Source organism: Meles meles, chromosome 19, assembly GCF_922984935.1.
Source record: "Meles meles chromosome 19, mMelMel3.1 paternal haplotype, whole genome shotgun sequence".
NCBI classification, from domain to species: Eukaryota; Metazoa; Chordata; class Mammalia; order Carnivora; family Mustelidae; genus Meles; species Meles meles.
In genome coordinates this window covers 34508082-34528310 of record NC_060084.1, presented here as the reverse complement: position 1 = coordinate 34528310, position 20229 = coordinate 34508082, and the positions used below count along the sequence as shown (strand labels likewise).

At 37.7% G+C, this 20229-nt stretch overlaps 1 protein-coding gene across 2 annotated transcripts in view; it reads left to right on the top strand.

Annotated features, from left to right (window-relative positions):
- The window catches only part of LONP2 (lon peptidase 2, peroxisomal), a 120043-nt gene that overhangs the window by 2162 nt on the left and 97652 nt on the right, over positions 1-20229 (top strand). For both annotated transcript variants that reach the window (XM_045988128.1, XM_045988127.1), the window contains exons 2-4: positions 5533-5767; positions 9083-9214; positions 10633-10755. In XM_045988128.1, the coding sequence (XP_045844084.1) occupies positions 5533-5767; positions 9083-9214; positions 10633-10755 (490 nt within the window). The remainder of the gene's footprint in view (positions 1-5532; positions 5768-9082; positions 9215-10632; positions 10756-20229) is intronic.

Sequence of the window (20229 nt, the reverse complement as noted above, 5' to 3'; positions counted from 1 at the left end):
TTTTCTTTTATGTAAATCCCTCCAACACATCTGTAACTGAATTCTCATGTTTGGAAGCAATTGTTAATATTCAGACGATGTGTGATCTGATCCATGATGTTCATATCACTGCCTTTGTTTTAAATTAATAGAATGTTAAAATTATTCATTTAAGTTAGAAAGCCTATATTGGCAATTCTTCATAGAATTCTATCAGGACCCACCAGACCATCTGGTTATTCTAGAAATATTGTTTGCTACTTGAAAAATCTGTGTAGTAGGATTGTACTACATTCCTTAGCACTAGCTTCAGATGTCTTTTTTCTCTAATATGATTTTTAAACACTCTTAAAAATTTAAAAAGCTTTGATAATGCAAATATTGAGTTACCCATAACATTACTCTATTTCGATACATAAATCTGCCCTTCCTCAGTTACCTGCTTTTCCAGATGGTGGTAGTACCCAGAAGGAAGGCCAGGGGCTCTACTCCTGTCTTTTGTTTCCTTTAGACCATCCAGGTGACAATGCCTCAGTCTTGAAGAGCAGCAGAAGTCATTTATTCCACTGTGTTCCTTGTCGCACAAAATAGCAAAGCCAGATGTTGACTTCCCTGAACAGCTTGCTTTACTCTTTCGAACAGCACACTCCCTTTTGCATGTTAGTTAGTGTGCAGGCATGTTACCTGACACAGGAGCCTTTTTAAAGGAGGAGCTTTGGATTATCCCTGCAGCGTAGAACTTGGCTCTTATACTACCTCAGGGCACCCTGTTTACCTAGACTTGAGTGACTCATTATTTTCTCAGTGAAGATGGATAATAATTTAGTATTACATATACACTGTCCTTTCATGCATTTCAAGATGGTCATCCAGTCATCTTCCAGCCTTATGTTCTTCAGGATACATGGCTTCATTTCCACATAGTGCTGATTTCTCAGCCCCTCTCTTTCTGGCTTCTTTCTCCAAGATCCCAGATTAGTTTTGCTGGCATTTGTCTGACAAGAAATAAATGCTTCGTAGATAGCAGATGCTCAGTTTCATAATTTAGGTCAACTCTTTGTTCAGGCATTACTCCTCTTTTTAATCTGTGAGTATTCTTGGGCATTCAGAAATATTACCTGATAGTACTAACATTTTAAAATTTATGTTAGCAAGTATGTAATGGATAGCTCTATAGATTTTCCTAAATCTGCATCTACTATTTTTTAGGAAAGTGTCTACAAGTAGCAATCTTAAATTGAAATGAAGTTTTAATTGAAAGAAAAAAAATTTAAGTAATCTCTGTCCCCATCGTGGGGCTTGAACTCACCACCCCAAGATTAAGAGTTGCATGCTCTGTTGACTGAGCCAGCCAGGCACCCCCAGAAATGAAGTGTTAGTAAAGGAGTGAAAACCGAAAATCCTATAGCAACAGAAGCCTCATCTGTTGTAGACCTTAGGGCAATCCTAATAAGCTCCTTGTTTCTAAATCATTATTAATCATGATGATGAGTTTTGCCAAAAACCATAAACAATTCAAGAAGATAAGTAGGGTAATACAAGAGAATACTAAAAAGATGTTTCAGTTGTTCTTTCCCATGGATGTGTAACTTGACTCTAGAGTTTTGGTAGAAATGCTTCTCTTTGTTAAGTGTAATTAAGATGTGAACAGTTGATATTAAATAATAGCAGTGCTTTCTAGTATCTCAACTATTTAGAAGCTATGTGAATAAGTCTTTGTTTATATTTCTTATAGGCACAAATCGATATTGTCCATTGTGGTGATAAAAGTAAAATATATCCTGAAACTTAATACAGGTCTCTTTTGCCTGCCTATGCAGTATCTTTGTAATCAGGGAAAACTAACCTGTTTACCCTTTTTGAATCTCAGCTACTAATTTATAATAAGGAAATGATGCTACCTTCCTCACAGGACTGAAAAGTAGTATATAATGAGATAATACTTATGAAAGCCTTTTGTAGGCTACAGAGCAATAAACCTGTATGTTAGAGGTATTATCCCCAAATAGGGGATATACCTATATATTTTTTAAGATTTTATTTATTTATTTATTTGACAGGCAGAGATCACAAGTAGGCAGAAAGGCAGGCAGAGAGGGAAGGGTGGAAGTAGGCTCCCTGCTGAGCAGAGAGCCAGATGCAGGACTCCATCCCAGGTCTTTGGGATCATGACCTGAGCGGAAGGCAGAGGCTTTAACCCACTGAGCCACCCAGGTGCCCCCAAATAGGTAGTTTTAAATGTAAATTTCACAAATGGTGAAGGAGGGAGAAGTGAGAAGGCCCCAATATGTCTTTCAATATGGGCAGAATTAAACTATGTCATTATAGAAAAAGACTTAGAAGATTGAGGATTCCAAGAAAGATGGAGAGCTTTAAAGTTAAAAAAAAAAAAAAAAAAGCAAGTGGTTGGCATACGTAGGCAGGCCAGTTTGGATACTTACACAATATCCTCATCTTTGAAAACTGCCTTTTGCAGTAGTGCTGCTTTTAGATATTCCCACAACTACATTTGATGGTTCTCAAATATTTTTGGAACTCTTATATTATCTAAGTCAGTTTCCAAAGTACATTAATCAACCCATTGTAATCATACTTTTTTCGGAAGTGATTATGCTGAGTGAAATAAGTCAAGCAGAGAGAGTCAGTTGTCATATGGTTTCACTTATTTGTGGAGCATAACAAATAACATGGAGGACATAGAGAGATGGAGAGGAGAAGGGAGTTGAGGGAAATTGGAAGGGGAGGTGAACTATGAGAGACTATGGACTCTGAAAAACAATCTGAGGGTTTTGAAGGGGTGGGGGGTGGGAGGTTGGGGGAACCAGGTGGTGGTATTAAGGAGGGCACATATTGCATGGAGCACTGGGTGTGGTGCAAAAACAATGAATTCTGTTACGCTGAAATGAAATTAAAAAAAAAAAAAAACAAAACAAACAAAAAAACCCAGTATTTTACAACTCTGAAAATAGATCCCAGTTAGGAGTTTCAAAAATTCTTTTTTTTTTTTTTTTATTTGACATAGAGAGAGATCACAAGTAGACAGAGAGAGGGAAGCAGGCTCGATGCTGAGCAGAGAGCCCGATGCGGGACTCGATCCCAGGACCCCTGAGATCATGACCTGAGCCGAAGGCAGAGGCTTAACCCACTGAGCCACCCAGGTGCCCCTTCAAACTATAAAATATCACAGTAATTAAGGTGTGGATTTACAGAACTACTACCTAAAGGGAAAGAACACCACTCATTTGTTGTATACATTTGGGTCTGTTGCAAAATCAGAATGTTGCCTTATGGTCATGCATAAGGCTAATAAAGCAAATATTAATAGAAAAACTGGAATATTTAGAAAGATGACTAACTTGATAAGAAGTCCGTTATGTATCATAGTTAGTAGGAAAATATTAAATTAATGTATATTTTGTTTATTTACTATCTGTATTTATATGTATAACACAGAGCCCCAAATACAATAGAACTTGTCTAAAATCACATTTAAACATGGTGCTTCTTCACATAGCTTTTCACCCGAAATGTCTTTTGCCAGATACTCTTTGTAGCCATCAATCATTTCACAGATCTTGCTTTTCTTTAAAAATGTTACATTCTAGTCAGCTGTAAACGATTTAAAGTTAGACCCAATTAACAAATGTAAAACCTTTATATATTTATTTCATTAGAAGGAGAGGCATAATATAAATCCAACTTAATCTCTTTTTGATTTGGAACATCTTCCTTTCATAGTTAACACACTGTTTTACTTGCTTTGTAAGAAAACTCATTTTTAGTTTTAGCTTTCATGAATGACGTGGTTCAAGTAATTTAATTTATCTCCTAATCTGGAGGTTTGGAGTTGCCTCATCTCTCTCTCTGGTTTCTCCGTGGTTCCAATTTGCAAACCCCTTAGGCCAGGGATCCAGTTTGTCATCTCTTGATGTTGCCTGTAGACAGATCTGCATTGTGCAAGCATTGATGGCATCATCTGAGGGAATTGTAATCTTGGTCTTGGATCAGTGCAGCTATTGCTAACTTTCTCAGGCAGTCTGAGTTGGTTTACAGGAAATGGAAGATATAGCCTACTACCATTAATGACTGAAGAAAAACAGCCACAACACAAGTACCTTAAAATAATAGGTAATTATCAAATCATTTCAGTTTTTAAAGTATATAATTTTTTCCCCCCACCAAATTATCTTCCTGATTCTTTCGTTTTGTTATTGTTTAAATCCGTTTTTATCCCCTATATACGTGATAGGACAGAAAAGGTGGTAAGGAAAGATGGACATAGCTCAAAATTAACTGAATGGCAGAGGGAAACCAAAGGTTCTGCATAATCCACAGAATTAATATAAGGAAGTAGTTGTGAATTGACTGCATATAGAAGTAAGCAAATTCCCTGATGTATTCAAATTCTGTATTCAAATGTAATTCTGTATGTTTGAGATGGGCAGGTTTGATTTTCTAAGATTACCTTTTCCCCAGGGTGTTGAGAGTTCCAGTTACCTTAATTCTAGTTTCTTCTCTGAAATGACAGCCCTTCCTGTGGCTGAAGGAAGAAGATAGAATTTAAGTTTGGGGTCTAGGTGTGTTTTCTGAATGTGGCTCTTTCCATTTTGTATCATTTTGGCTTAGTTTGGATGGGACTTCCTCTCTGCGAATTAAGTTTATATGTAACTTGGTCAGAATTGTACGTTCTGGTAAGGAGCTAAGACTGAAATAAAGTAGAACTTTTATAGTTAGTATTAGGTGGAGCCTTTACCACTTAGGACAGAATAAAGAGTATACCTTCAGTGTGTGGACTCTAATATTTAGTCCCCACATTTAGATATTTCATAATCATGGGCATAGATACTAATTCTCAGATTTGATGACAGTTTGTGAGAAGGCAGATATGTGGAAGTTTTGGGGACTGAGGGTGTGGAAAACCGGGCTTGATGTTGGTAGCAAAACTGGTTATTGGAACAGAGATTTCTTAGATTGGTTTAACGTTATGCTGTTTATATATCTATCTGTTTAAAATGCTATATTTGTTCTGGTATAATATTGCCTCATTCTTAGCAAAATAAATTTAAGCTATGTAATTGTCAAGTACTTTTATGTTTTTATTTTTAGGAATTTTTACCTAATCTCAAAGGAGATGATAATTAGAATGAGATGGTCTGCTTTGCCCCCTTGCTGATGGTAGTTACTTCACAGACCGTTACTAGTTGCTAAATTAGAGAAATAATTCATTTCCACTTTAGATGTTGTTTTTTAAGTAATTTCTCAGAAAAGGCAATACTTTTTTTTTCCTGAAGTTATATATATATATATATTATTTATTTATTTCAGTGTAACAGTATTTATTGTTTTTGCAGAACACCCAGTGCTCCATGCAATACATGCCCTCCCTATTACCCACCACCTGATTCCCCCAACCTCCCACCCCTGCCCCTTCAAAACCCTCAGGTTGTTTTTCAGAGTCCATAGTCTCTTATGGTTAAGGTAGTACCTTTTGAGGCAAGTTTCTGTCCTACCACACTGAACATTTGTAACACTGATGTTTTGTGTGTTTTTCAGGATTGGGACGGCTGCCCTGGCGGTTCAGGTTGTAGGGAGTAACTGGCCTAAGCCTCACTATACTTTGCTGATTACAGGCCTGTGCCGTTTCCAGATTGTACAGGTCTTAAAAGAGAAGCCATATCCTGTTGCTGAAGTGGAACAGTTGGACCGGCTTGAGGAATTTCCCAACACCTGTAAAACTAGGGAGGAACTAGGAGAACTATCAGAACAGTTTTACAAATATGCAGTACAAGTGAGTTGCTTTTATTTTTTTCCTTAAAACCCCATTTTCTCCAGTTCCTTTCCTGCCCTAAGATATGGTGAATCTGTTGAGGGGAAGTTTTAGGGCAGCGTATGTTTAAATGACTTATTAATCTAATATATTGGTTTCACTTTGCTTTTGTCTAAGAGTGTACCTACGACATTCTAGGAAAAATGAGCCAACTCTTTCTAAAATTTTTCCAAAGAGTCTTTCTAGAGCTCTCCTTATAACTTCCAGTGTCTCCAAACCAGATAGTTATTAAACCTAAATAGTGTTAAAAACTAAAATACTGAACAAAAGTCATATGTACAAGAGTTACCTCGGTAGCAAATTACATAAGTTATGTTGGTTCAGAAGTCAAGGTCACACTGAGAATGGCAGTAACTTTGGAGGGCTAGGCCTATGGTAGACTGATTTCAAAGACGGTTAAAGCCTTGATTAAAGCCTAGAATGCTGGGAGAGAAGCACATATGAGGCATGCATTAAATATTTGACTTTTAATTCTAGGTTTAAGTTTTTTTTAACTCTAGATTGACTAGAAATCTTCTCCCCTCACCCCATTTTGTTTGAATCTTTATCAAAATATATTGTAAAATCTAGTCTTCTACTTTCTGTTGATGCAGTCCAGTGACTAGATCTGTGAGGATTAGGCAATGTCTAAAGGTCTCAATTGTGCAACATGTAAGGCAAGTATTCACAGCCTATTGTATCTGTACCTGATGTGGCATTTGAAGCAACACACTTCTAGTGTCGTAAACAGTAGGGAAATAGAGAACTTAGAGCTATAACTTCTGTGGGGACTAAAAGGAAGGACCTACTCTGAACGAAGAAACTTCATGTTGAGAACTGGAATAAGTGATTATGCCATTGAAGAAAGAGATAGAGGGAGAATCAGAATTTTCCTTTTTTCCTGGGTAATGCTCCTGGGTCTTTGTTCTTCTCTTGGACACAGCTTCATAGAGATTGCACTTTGCTTTTTACTTCTCCCCACTTTGAATCAGAAGAGAAATTTTAAACATGTGAAGAAATTTTAATGACATGAAAGGACTCTTTAGAGAGAAATGTCACCATAATTTTGCTACTATCATGCATTTAGTTTACCTTTTGGCTTGTCTTCTGATCTCAGTCTAATTCAGTCTTATGTTTTGTTTTCCTATCCATGTCTACTTTTCATATTAAGTATTTTTATTAATTTCATTGAGTTGGGCTATCAGAATTTTTATCTTTCCTCTTTTAAGATATTGAGGTTGTTTCCAGTTAATACTTTTCTGTCATTTCCTTCTGTATTTCCTTGCATAGCCCTCATCAGTAGACTTCTTCAATAGCTTCCTGACTAATGTCTTTCTGGTTTCTTTTCTCTGACTCATCCTGTTCACTGAGCCTTTCTTTTTTTTTTTTTTAAGATTTTATCCATTCATCTGACAGAGAGAGAGATCACAAGTAGGCAGAGAGAGAGGAGGAAGCAGGCTCCTTACGGAGCAGAGAGCCCAATGCGGGGCTCGATCCCAGGACCCTGAGATCATGACCTGAGCCGAAGGCAGCGGCTTAATCCACTGAGCCTTTCTAAAGAAGTTCTGGGCCTTCCTCTCCCCTGAGAAAAAGACTTTAATGGTGATAGGATAAAGTTAAACTTTCTTAGGACAGTATTAAGGCCCTTCCCAACTCCGTTAAATTCCATTTATACCCATTGTTTTAGTCAGCTGTCCATCAGCTTCACATCTTGTTGTTTCATGTCCCAGTGATTTTGTCTCTTTTGTTTTCTCTGCTGGAAGTGGTCTTCCTTCTCTCAGTTTTCAGATTTATGCTTTCCCGACTCCTGTGGGCTGTTAGTGCTCCTTTTCTTGCACTCCCACAGTCCTTTAAGCACCCTTTTTAATATGATACTTATCACGTTGTATTGAAATTTACCGTATAGGTCTGTTTCCTCTACTGAACTTGAATTCATCTCTGTTTTAACCACCCCCTATTGAGCATTATGGTGTGTCTGTCAAGTAGTTTGTGCTCAGTAAGTGCTTGGAGAACAAGTTTTAACTGTTTTATTTTCTTAGGATGAATTCTTAGGAGAAAGTCTTTAAATTTTATTATCTACTTCTCCCACCTGAATGGCTTCATCATGACTGCACTTTCATTCCCTTGACTCTAGGCAGGCAATGGATAGATTCCTAAACTACAGTGCCTTCAGAGAGGCTTGATTAGTACTGGCATCAGAAATCTTTTTAGAGTGACTAAATGAGGCATATCATTTGTGAATTAGTCAGTATGGGCTAAGCTTTGCTATTGTAAGTACTCCAGAATCTCAGCATACTTTACAGCAAAAGTGTATTTCTTATTCATGCTTTGTATGTAAAACTAGGGAGTGTGTTGACATACCTGTTAGAGTCACTTAGGGACTCAAGAGGATTAGAGATTCATCTCAAAACATGCATTTGTTATTGTTGAGGCTAGAAAAGGAAATATGGTAAAGCTAAATAGTTTTTAATGCTTCTGCCCAGAAGAAACTGTTACTTCTCATGTTTCATGGATCCAGGCAAGGCTCATAGCCCCATTTGTATTCAGAGGAGGTGAGAAAGAGCAGTCCCACGATGTGCCCAGAAGAAAAGGAGAACTTTTGTCAACAACCCCAATGATTATTATAGTTACTGAAAGCTTGCTTTTAACTTAATGTATCCTAACTCCAGGATATACCCTGGATGTTGTTTGTATAAAAATCATTCACAGTCAGTGCTCAGATTCTCATTAATCCATATGTTCTACTAATAAACTGTTTTTCAACTACTCATTGGTTAGCATAATAGCATCGACTCTATTAAATTTCCAGAATTTGGTAATTTCACTGTGATTATGTAAGAGAATACCTTTGTTCTTAAGAACAAGGGTCAGGATGTCTGCCACTTACTCTAAAATGTTCAGCAATAACTGTGGGGGTGTGTGTTCATGCATGTTTAGAAAAAACAAATGTGGCAGAATGTTAATAATTGGTGAATTTAGGGGAAAAAAAGAATAGGAGTTTATTATACTATTGCTCTTTTCCATGAATTTTAATTTTTTCAAAATAAAATCATAAATTTACAGAGCCTTTTAAACATATTATCCACATTTGAGCCATTTTTGCTTTTCAATTCTGATTGATATTTTGAATGTACATCTCTTTTCCTCTGAGGTATGTAAAATGCCTGGGCTATGGTAATCAGTGATCTTTCAGAAACAAAGACTCTGAGGCCCAAACATTAAACCTATATAGCAATCTGTCCTTTGAATTTACAAATAATGCCAGATTCCATTAAAAAGATTTCTTTTTTCTTGTAGTTGGTTGAAATGTTAGATATGTCTGTCCCTGCAGTTGCTAAATTGAGACGCCTTTTAGATAGCCTTCCAAGGGAAGCTTTACCAGACATTCTGACTTCAATTATCCGAACAAGCAACAAAGAGAAGCTCCAGGTACAGTATTCCCTTCTGAAATACAGAGTTGTTTTGTTAGTTTTTATTCGAAATAATAAATTTTGACCTTCAACCTCTAGAGATGCTAGAGATGCATAAAAGTAGTTAAAATGCTCTTACGCTGAAATTGACTATTAAAAGTAATTGCTTTACATTTTTGTTTGCTCAAGCAGCTCTTTTATTCACATTATCAGTATTAGTAGTTTGTCAATTTATGGAAAGTTAAAGTGGAAAATTATTTAAAAAATAATATTTAACTCAAAAAATAAACATTTTGTCCATTTTTTTTTCATTTTGTCCATTTTTTAAACATGTGGAGCTGTGACCTTTTGTGTATGGCCTGCTTTATTAGACTTCTTCATGATGTTTCTTACATAAAGCATACCTATGATGCATTATCTATGATTTTCAGTTTCTATTTCTTTTTTCTTTTTTTTTTTTTTTTAAAGATTTTATTTATTTATTTGACAGAGAGAGATCACAAGTAGGCAGAGAGGCAGGCAGAGAGAGTGAGAGGGAAGCAGGCTCCCTGCCGAGCAGAGAGCCCGATGTGGGACTCGATCCCAGGACCCTGAGATCATGACCTGAGCCGAAGGCAGCGGCTTAAACCACTGAGCCACCCAGGCGCCCCCAGTTTCTATTTCTTGAAAGTGAAATGAGTTGTAAAGACACTGAAAAATGTAGAATCTTAGATTTGCATGTTTTTTTCTCAAAACTGTACGTTTTCTTGCATACTAATTTTTATAGTGTTTTTAAGCAGTCTACTTTATTGAATCTTCATAGAACATGCAAATTAGTTTTCATTGAAACCTTCATCAGTTTAATACTTTTATTACAATTAGTAGCAAATCTAACAAATTACAGTAGCGAGTGCATCTAACAGAAAGGTGTATAAACACCTTACTCTAAACACAAGAGTGCAGCTCAACTGGTAGGAGTACAAGAGTGCAGGAGTACCAGAGGGTAAGTTGGCTGTGGGCATCAGCAGGGCCATTTGAAAGAATGGAGGGCGTTAGTTACTCCGATCATTAGTGGTGGTTGGTTAAAAGTGCTCCTATTCTTTGATGAATGTAAGAATTTAATATTTTGAACCTGGAAATTTTTAGGCCTAATATGTAGGCATATTCTGGGTTTTAAGAGAATAATTCACAGAAAGAATTGACATTAAACGTGTGTTTTGTTCTTGCTGTTGGAACAATACACATGGCTTCATTTTTAAATGAAAGGTCAAGATGCTTTTTTTCTTTTTTAGGATTCTGGTGATTTAATATAATTAATTTGGTTGTATTGGCCATAATGTAGCTGTGACTCTTGATAGTTGTCTTTTTTACTTAACAATTTAAGTCATGACTCCGACTGCCTTGTTTTGGGAGCATGTGTTTCAGAGTGATTCTACTAACTGACTCACGTTCCCTTAGATTTTAGATGCTGTGAGTCTAGAGGAACGGTTCAAGATGACCATACCGCTGCTCGTCAGACAAATTGAAGGCCTGAAATTGCTTCAGAAAACCAGAAAACACAAGCAAGATGATGATAAGCGGGTAAATATTTCTTTCAGTCTACTTCTTTACGTTTCCAGTTCTTTTTATGTGATATAAGATTCCGTTTTTTTGAAGTTAAAAAAAAAAAACCAGAATAAAGAAAGGAACAAAACAAAAACTTCATTGTCTCTTATCACTCAAGTTACTGATAAAATTCTGAATTTGGTATGTTTTTCTAGTCCTTTTCCATGTCTGGGTCTTTCTTTTTTAAAAAACATGGTGCTATTTTCTCATTTTTTGTTCTTGGTAATTTTTGGTTCATCATTAAAAGGGATAATTTACTAAGCACTTTCTCTTCGCCATACATTGTATGTTGTTTCCAATGTTTCTGTATTTTAAAAATTAACAACTGTGATGAATGTCTTTGAAAATAATTGAAGTTATTCAATTACTTCAATTATTAAGTTACTCAATGGGTATTCAATTATTCAATTAGATACACACTATCTAGTTGAATATCTCATGTTTCCTTTTTATTGTATATCTCATGTTTCCTTTTTAAAAAGGTTTTATTTAAATTTCATTTAGTTAACATACAGTATAATATTAGTTTCAGGTATACAATACTTTAAGGTATTCAACACTTCCACACATCACCTGGTGTTCATCACAACAGGTGCTTCCACTCCTAAATCCCTTTCACCTATTTCATTCAACCCCCTCCCCCCCACCCCTGTAACCATCAGTTTGTTCTCTGTAGTTAAGAGCCTGTTTCTTGGTTTGCCTTTCTTTTTTTTTCTCCCCTTTCCTCAGTGATTTTGTTTCCTAAATTCCACATATGAGTGAAATGACAAAGTATTGTCTTTCTCTGGCTGGTTTATTTCACTTACCATTATTCTCTCTAGCTCCATCTGTGTCATTGCCAGTGGCAAGATTTCATCCTTTTTTTTTCTGGTAGCTGAGTAATATTCCAGTATATGTGTGTGTGTGTGTGTGTGTTTATTTATACCGCAATTTCTTTATCCATTCATCAATCGATGGATACTTGGGCTGTTTTCATAATTGTCTGTTGTAAATAATGCTGCTATAAACACGAGGATGCACGTATCCCTTTGAATTAGTATTCTTGTATTCTTTGGGCAAATACCTAGTAGTGTAATTGCTAGACCATAAGATAGTTCTATTTTTAACTTTCTGCACAACTTCCATACTGCTTTCTACGGTGGCTGTACCAGTTGCATTCCCACCAATAGTGCCAATAGTCCTTTTTCTCCACAACCTCACCAATACTTGTTGTTTCTTGAGTTTTTGATTTTAGCCTTTCTAACAGGCGTGAGGTAATATCTCATTATAGTTTTGATTTGCATTTCCCTGACAATGAGTGAAGTTGAGCACCTTTTCATGTGTCTGTTGGCCATCTGGATGTCTTCTTTGAGAAATGTCTATTCCTGTCTTCTCATGTTTTAATTGGATTGTTTTTTGGGTGTTGCGTTTTATGCTTTTTATGTATTTCAAATACTAACCATTTACCAGATATGTCATTTACAAATACCTTCTCCCCTTCCGTAGGTTTCCTTTTAGTTTTGATGATTGTTTCCTTCATTGTGCAGGAGATTTTTTTATCTTGCTCTAGGAGTTTATTGTTGCTTTTGTTTACCTTGCCTGAGGAGCCATATCTAGGAAGAAGTTGCTACAGCGGATGTCAAAGAGGTTACTGCCTATGTTCTCTTCTAGGATTAAAGTTCTCGTTTCACATTTAGATCTTAATCCATTTTGAATTTATTTTTGTGTGTGGTATAAGAAAGTAGTCCAGCTTCTTTTTTTTTTTTTAATTTTTTATTTATTTTTTATTTTTTTATAAACATATAATGTATTTTTATCCCCAACGGTACAGGTCTGTGAATCATCAGGTTTACACACTTCACAGCACTCACCATAGCACATACCCTCCCCAATGTCCATAACCCCCCTCCCCTTCTCCCAACCCGCCCCCAGCAACCCTCAGTTTGTTTGTCACTTATGGTTTGTCTCTCTCCCAATCCCATCTCGTTTCATTTATTCTTCTCCTACCCCCCTAACCCCCCCATGTTGCATCTCCACGTCCTCATATCAGGGAGATCATATGATAGTTGTCTTTCTCCGATTGACTTATTTCACTAAGCATGATACCCTCTAGTTCCATCCACGTAGTCTCAAATGGCAAGATTTCTTTTGATGGCTGCATAGTATTCCATTGTGTATATATGCCACATCTTCTTTATCCATCATCTGTTGATGGACATCTAGGTTCTTTCCATAGTTTGGCTATTGTAGACATTGCTGCTATAAACATTCGGGTGCGTGTGCCCCTTCGGATCACTACGTTTGTATCTTTAGGGTAAATACCCAGTAGTGCAATTGCTGGGTCATAGGGTAGTTCTATTTTCAACATTTTGAGGAACCTCCATGCTGTTTTCCAGAGTGGTTGCACCAGCTTGCCTTCCCACCAACAGTGGAGGAGGGTTCCCCTTTCTCCGCATCCTCGCCAGCATCTCTCATTTCCTGACTTGTTAATTTTAGCCATTCTGACTGGTGTGAGGTGATATCTCATTGTGGTTTTGATTTGTATTTCCCTGATGTCGAGTGATGTGGAGCACTTTTTCATGTGTCTGTTGGCCATCTGGATGTCTTCTTTGCAGAATTGTCTGTTCATATCTTCTGCCCATTTCTTGATTGGATTATTTGTTCTTTGGGTGTTGAGTTTGCTAAGTTCCTTATAGATTTTGGACGCTAGCCCTTTATCTGATATGTCGTTTGCAAATATCTTCTCCCATTCTGTCAGTTGTCTTTTGGTTTTGTTAACTGTTTCCTTTGCTGTGCAAAAGCTTTTGATCTTGATGAAATCCCAATAGTTCATTTTTGCCCTTGTTTCCCTTGCCTTTGGCGATGTTCCTAAGAACAGGTTGCTGCCTGTGTTCTCCTCAAGGATTTTGATGGATTCCTGTCTCACATTGAGGTCCTTCATCCATTTTGAGTCTATTTTTGTGTGTGGTGTAAGGAAATGGTCCAATTTCATTTTTCTGCATGTGGCTGTCCAATTTTCCCAGCACCATTTATTGAAGAGGCTGTCTTTTTTCCATTGGACATTCTTTCCTGCTTTGTCGAAGATTAGTTGACCACAGAGTTGAGGGTCTGTTTCTGGGCTCTCTATTCTGTTCCATTGATCTGTGTGTCTGTTTTTGTGCCAGTACCATGCTGTCTTGATGGTGACAGCTTTGTAATAGAGCTTGAAGTCCGGAATTGTGATGCCACCAACTTTGGCTTTCTTTTTCAATATTCCTTTGGCTATTCGAGGTCTTTTCTGGTTCCATATAAATGTTAGGATTATTTGTTCCATTTCTTTGAAAAAAATGGATGGTATTTTGATAGGGATTGCATTAAATGTGTAGATTGCTTTAGGTGGCATAGACATTTTCACAATATTTTTTCTTCCAATCCAGGAGCATGGAACATTTTTCCATTTCTTTGTGTCTTCCTCAATTTCTTTCATGAGTACTTTATAGTTTTCTGCATATAGATTCTTAGCCTCTTTGGTTAGGTTTATTCCTAGGTATCTTACAGTTTTGTGTGCAATTGTAAATGGGATTGACTCCTTAATTTCTCTTTTTTCTGTCTTGTTGGTATATAGAAATGCAACTGATTTCTGTGCATTGATTTTATATCCTGACACTTTACTGAATTCCTGTACAAGTTCTAGCAGTTTTGGAGTGGAGTCTTTTGGGTTTTCCACATACAGTATCATATCATCTGCGAAGAGTGATAGTTTGACTTCTTCTTTGCCGATTTGGATGCCTTTAATATCCTTTTGTTGTCTGATTGCTGAAGCTAGGACTTCTAGTACTATGTTGAATAGCAGTGGTGATAATGGACATCCCTGCCATGTTCCTGACCTTAGCAGGAAAGCTTTCAGTTTTTCTCTATTGAGAATGATATTTGTGGTGGGTTTTTCATAGATGGCTTTGATAATATTGAGGTATGTGCCCTCTAGCCCTACACTTTGAAGCGTTTTGATCAGGAAGGGATGCTGTACTTTGTCAAATGCTTTTTCAGCATCCATTGAGAGTATCATATGGTTCTTGTTCTTTCTTTTACTAATGTGTTGTATCACATTGATTGATTTGCGGATGTTGAACCAACCTTGCAGCCCTGGAATAAATCCCACTTGGATTTGTGGTGAATAATCCTTTTAATGTACTGTTGAATCCTATTGGCTAGTATTTTGATGAGAAATTTTGCATCTGTGTTCATCAAGGATATTGGTCTATAGTTCTCTATTGGTCTGTAGTTTTTGATGGGATCCTTGTCTGGTTTTGGGATCAAGGTGATGCTGGCCTCATAAAATGAGTTTGGAAATTTTCCTTCCATTTCTATTTTTTGGAACAGTTTCAGGAGAATAGGAATTAGTTCTTCTTTAAATGTTTGGTAGAATTCCCCTGGGAAGCCGTCTGGCCCTGGGCTTTTGTTTGTTTGGAGATTTTTGATGACTGTTTCAATCTCCTTACTGGTTATGGGCCTGTTCAGGTTTTCTATTTCTTCCTGGTTCAGTTGTGGTAGTTTATATGTCTCTAGGAATGCATCCATTTCTTCCAGATTGTCAAATTTGTTGGCGTAGAGTTGCTCATAGTGTTCTTATAATTGTCTGTATTTCTTTGGTGTTAGTTGTGATCTCTCCTCTTTCATTCATGATTTTATTTATTTGGGTCCTTTCTCTTTTCTTTTTGATAAGTCTGGCCAGGGGTTTATCAGTCTTATTAATTCTTTCAAAACCAGCTCCTAGTTTCGTTGATTTGTTCTATTGTTTTTTTGGTTTCTATTTCATTGATTTCTGCTCTGATCTTTATGATTTCTCTTCTCCTGCTGGGTTTAGGGTTTCTTTCTTGTTCTTTCTCCAGCTCCTTTAGGTGTAGGGTTAGGTTGTGTACTTGAAACCTTTCTTGTTTCTTGAGAAAGGCTTGTACCGCTATATATTTTCCTCTCAGGACTGCCTTTGCTGTGTCCCACACATTTTGAACCGTTGTGTTTTCATTATCATTTGTTTCCATGAATTTTTTCAATTCTTCTTTAATTTCCTGGTTGACCCATTCATTCTTTAGAAAGATGCTGTTTAGTCTCCATGTACTTGGGTTCTTTCCAGATTTCCTCTTGTGATTAAGTTCTAGCTTCAGAGCATTGTGGTCTGAAAATATGCAGGGAATGATCCCAGTATTTTGATACCAGTTGAGACCTGATTTATGACCCAGGATGTGATCTATTCTGGAGAAGGTTCTATGTGCACTAGAGAAGAATGTGTATTCTGTTGCTTTGGGATGAAATGTTCTGAATATATCTGTGATGTCCATCTGGTCCAGTGTGTCATTTAAGGCCTTTATTTCCTTGTTGATCTTTTGCTTGGATGATCTGTCCATTTCAGTGAGGGAAGTGTTGAAGTCCCCTACTATTATTGTATCATTATTGATGTGTTTCTTTGATTTTGTTATTAATTGGTTTATATAGTTGACTGCTCCCACGTTAGGGACATAGATATTTAAAATTGTTAGATCTTCTTATTGTACAGACCCTTTGAATATGATATAGTGTCCTTCCTCATCTCTTATTATAGTCTTTGGCTTAAAGTCTAATTGATCTGATATAAGGATTGCCACCCCAGCTTTCTTCTGATGCCCATTAGCATGGTAAATTGTTTTCCACCCCCTCACTTTAAATCTGGAGGTGTTTTCGGGTCTAAAATGAGTTTCTTGTAGGCAACATATAGATGCGTTTTGTTTTGTTTTTTTTTTATCCATTCTGATACTCTGTGTCTTTTGATTGGGACATTTGGCCCATTAACATTCAGGGTAACGATTGAGAGATATGAATTTAGTGCCATTGTATTGCCTGTAAGGTGACTGTTACTGTATATTGTCTCTGTGCCTTTCTGATCTACTACTTTTAGGCTCTCTCTTTGCTTAGAGGACCCCTTTCAATATTTCCTATAGAGCTGGTTTGGTGTTTGCAAATTCTTTCAGTTTTTGTTTGTCCTGAAAGCTTTTTATCTCTCTTTCTATTTTCAATGATAGCCTAGCTGGATAGAGTATTCTTGGCTGCATGTTTTTCTCGTTTAGTGCTCTGAATATATCATGCCAGCTCTTTCTGGCCTGCCAGGTCTCTGTGGATATGTTCGTTGCCAATCTAATATTTTTACCATTGTATGTTACAGACTTCTTTTCTCGGGCTGCTTTCAGGATTTTCTCTTTGTCACTAAGACTTGTAAATTTTACTATTAGGTGACGGGGTGTGGACCTATTCTTGTTGATTTTGAGGGGGGTTCTCTGTACCTCCTGGATTTTGATGCTTGTTCCCTTTGCCATATTAGGGAAATTCTCTCCAATAATTCTCTCCAATATACCTTCTGCTCCCCTCTCTGTTTCTTCTTCTTCTGGAATCCCAATTATTCTAATGTTGTTTCGTCTTATGGTGTCACTTATCTCTCGAATTCTCCCCTCGTGGTCCAGTAACTGTTTGTCCCTCTTTTGTTCAGCTTCTTTATTCTCTGTCATTTGGTCTTCTATATCACTAATTCTTTCTTCTGCCTCATTTATCCTAGCAGTGAGAGCCTCCATTTTTGATTGCACCTCATTAATAGCTTCTTTGATTTCAACTTGGTTAGATTTTAGTTCTTTTATTTCTCTAGAAAGGGCTTTTCTATCTCCAGAGAGGGTTTCTCTAATATCTTCCATGCCTTTTTCGAGCCCGGCTAGAACCTTGAGAATCATCATTCTGAACTCTAATCTGACATATTACCAATGTCTGTATTGATTAGGTCCCTAGCCTTCGGTACTGCCTTCTGTTCTTTTTTTTGTGGTGAATTTTTCTGCCTTGTCATTTTGTCCAGATAAGAGTATATGAAGGAACAAGTAAAATACTAAAAGGGTGGCAAAGACCCCAAGATAATGCACTTTAACCACATCAAAAAAGACCCCAAATTTTGGAGGAGAGAAAGGGGATAAAAAGAGGTTCAGGAAAAAAAAAAAAAGAAAAAAATTTAAAAAAGAAAACAAATAAAAAGAAAAAATATAAAAAAGAAAAAAAATATATATATATAAGATAAACTAGTTAAAAATGTTAAAAAAGAAAAGGGTAAAAGTTTAAAAAGAATTTAGCAGAAAAAGAAAAAAAAATTGAAAAAAAAAATTAAGTTTACTGCAAGACTAAAGAATCATGAGGAGAAAGCCATGAGTTCCGTGCTTTGCTTTCTCTTCCTCTGGAATTCCGCTGCTGTCCTTGGTATTGAAACTGCTCTCCTTGGTAGGTGAACTTGGTCCTGACTGGATTTCTTGTTGATCTTCTGGGGGAGGGGCCTGTTGTAGTGATTCTCAAGTGTCTTTGCCATTGGCGGAATTGCACCGCCCTTACCAGGGGCCGGGCTAAGTAATCCACTTGGGTTCGCTTTTGGGAGCTTTTGTTCCCTGAACGCTTTCCATAGAGTTCCAGAGGACGGGAATGAATGTGGCGGCCTCACAGTCTCTGGCCCGGAGGAGCTGAGAGCCCAGGGCCCCACTCCTCAGTGCACCCCCAGAGAACAGCGCCCAGTCACTCTCGTATCCCCGGCCTCCGGCTGCGCTCTGAGCTCACCAGCCTGCGACCGGTTCAAGGTAACCCCGAGTTGAGAGCTCACTTCTCGCCTCTGTCTCTCTAGCCAGCTTCCCTGTTCTAATACCTGCAAACTCTGCGACACTCTGACACCCCCGATCCTTCTGTGACCCTGTGGGACCTGGGGCCACGCTGACCCCGCGTGGGCTTCACCCAGGTTTAGCCTCTGGAGCAATGTCTCTCAGTGGAACAGACTTTTAAAAGTCCTGATTTTGTGCTCCGTTTCTCCACCGCTTGCTGGGAACCAGCCCCTCCCCCCACGGACTATCTTCCCGCCGCTTTGGATTCACTTCTCTGCCAGTCCTACCTTTCAGAAAGTGGTTAATTTTCTGCTTCTAGAATTGCTGTTCTTCTTCTCTTCGGTCTCCCGTTGGATTTGTAGGTGTTTGCAATATTTAGGTAAGCTATCTAGCTGATCTCCTGCTACCTGTTGTAGTCTCAGCCTGCTACTTCTCTGCCGTCTTGACTCCTCTCCAGTTTCATTCTTTTGCATGGTACTGTCTGTCTGGTTTTCCCAATACATTTGTTGAAGAGACTGTCTTTTCCTATTGGTATTTTTTCCTGCCTTTTCAAAGATTAATTGACCATATCAATATTGGTTCATTTCTGGATTTTCTGTTCTGTTCTGTTGATCTATGTCTCTGTTTTTGTGCCAGTACCATACTGATTTGATCATTACAGCCTTGTAATATAAATTGAAGTCCCAAATTGTGATGCCTCCAGCTTTGCTTTGCTTTTCTAAGATTGCTTCGGCTATTCTGGGTCATTTGTGGCTCCATACAGATTTACAATTGTTTGTTCTAGTTCAGTGAAAAAAAATCCTGTTGGTATTTCGATAGGAATTGCATGAAATGTGTAGATTGCTTTGGGTGGTATAGATTTTTTTTTAAGATTTTATTTATTTATTAGACACAGAGAGAGAGATCACAAGTAGGCAGAGAGGCAGACAGAGAGGGGGAAGCAGGCCCCCCACTGAGCAGAGAGCCAGATGCGAGGCTCGATCCCAGGACCCTGAGATCATGACCTGAACCACCCCAGCGCCCCAGATGGTATAGATATTTTAACAACATTAGTTCTTCCAATCAATGAGAATGGAATGTCTTTCCATTTTTTTGTGTCATCTTCAGTTCCTTTCATTGGTGTTTTATAGTTTTCAGAGTACAGGTCTTTGAAGTCTTTGGTTAAGTTTATTCCTAGGTACCTTAATGGTTTTTGGTATAGTAGTAAGTAGAATTGACTCCTTAATTTTCCTACTGCTCATTCTTAATTTCCCTTTCTGCTGCTTCATTATTGGTGTGTAGAAATGCAACAGATTTTTGTACATTGATTTTGTATCTTGTTACCTTACTGAATTCTTTATCATTTATCAGTTCTAGCAGTTTTTTGGTGGAGTCTTTAAGGTTTTCTATATATAGCATGGTGTCATTTGCAGATAATGAAAATTTTACTTATTCCTTGCCAGTTTGGATGCCTTTTATTTCTTTTTGTGTCTGCTGTGGCTAGGACTTCCAGTACTATGTTGAATAAAAGTGGCAAGAGTGAACATCCTTGTCTTATTCTTGACCCAAGAGGAGAAACTCTCCATTTTTCCCCATTGAGGATGATGTTAGCTGTGGCTTTTTCATATATGGACTTGATTATGTTGAGGTATGGTCCCTCTAAACCTACTTTGTTGAAAGTTTTTATCATGAGTGGATGTTGGGGCGCCTGGGTGGCTCACTGGGTTAAAGCCTCTGCCTTCGGCTCTGGTCGTGATCCCAGGGTCATGGGATCGAGCCCCACATCGGGCTCTCTGCTCCGCGGGGAGCCTGCTTCCTCCTCTCTCTCTGTCTGCCTCTCTGCCTAGTTGTGATTTCTCTCTGTCAA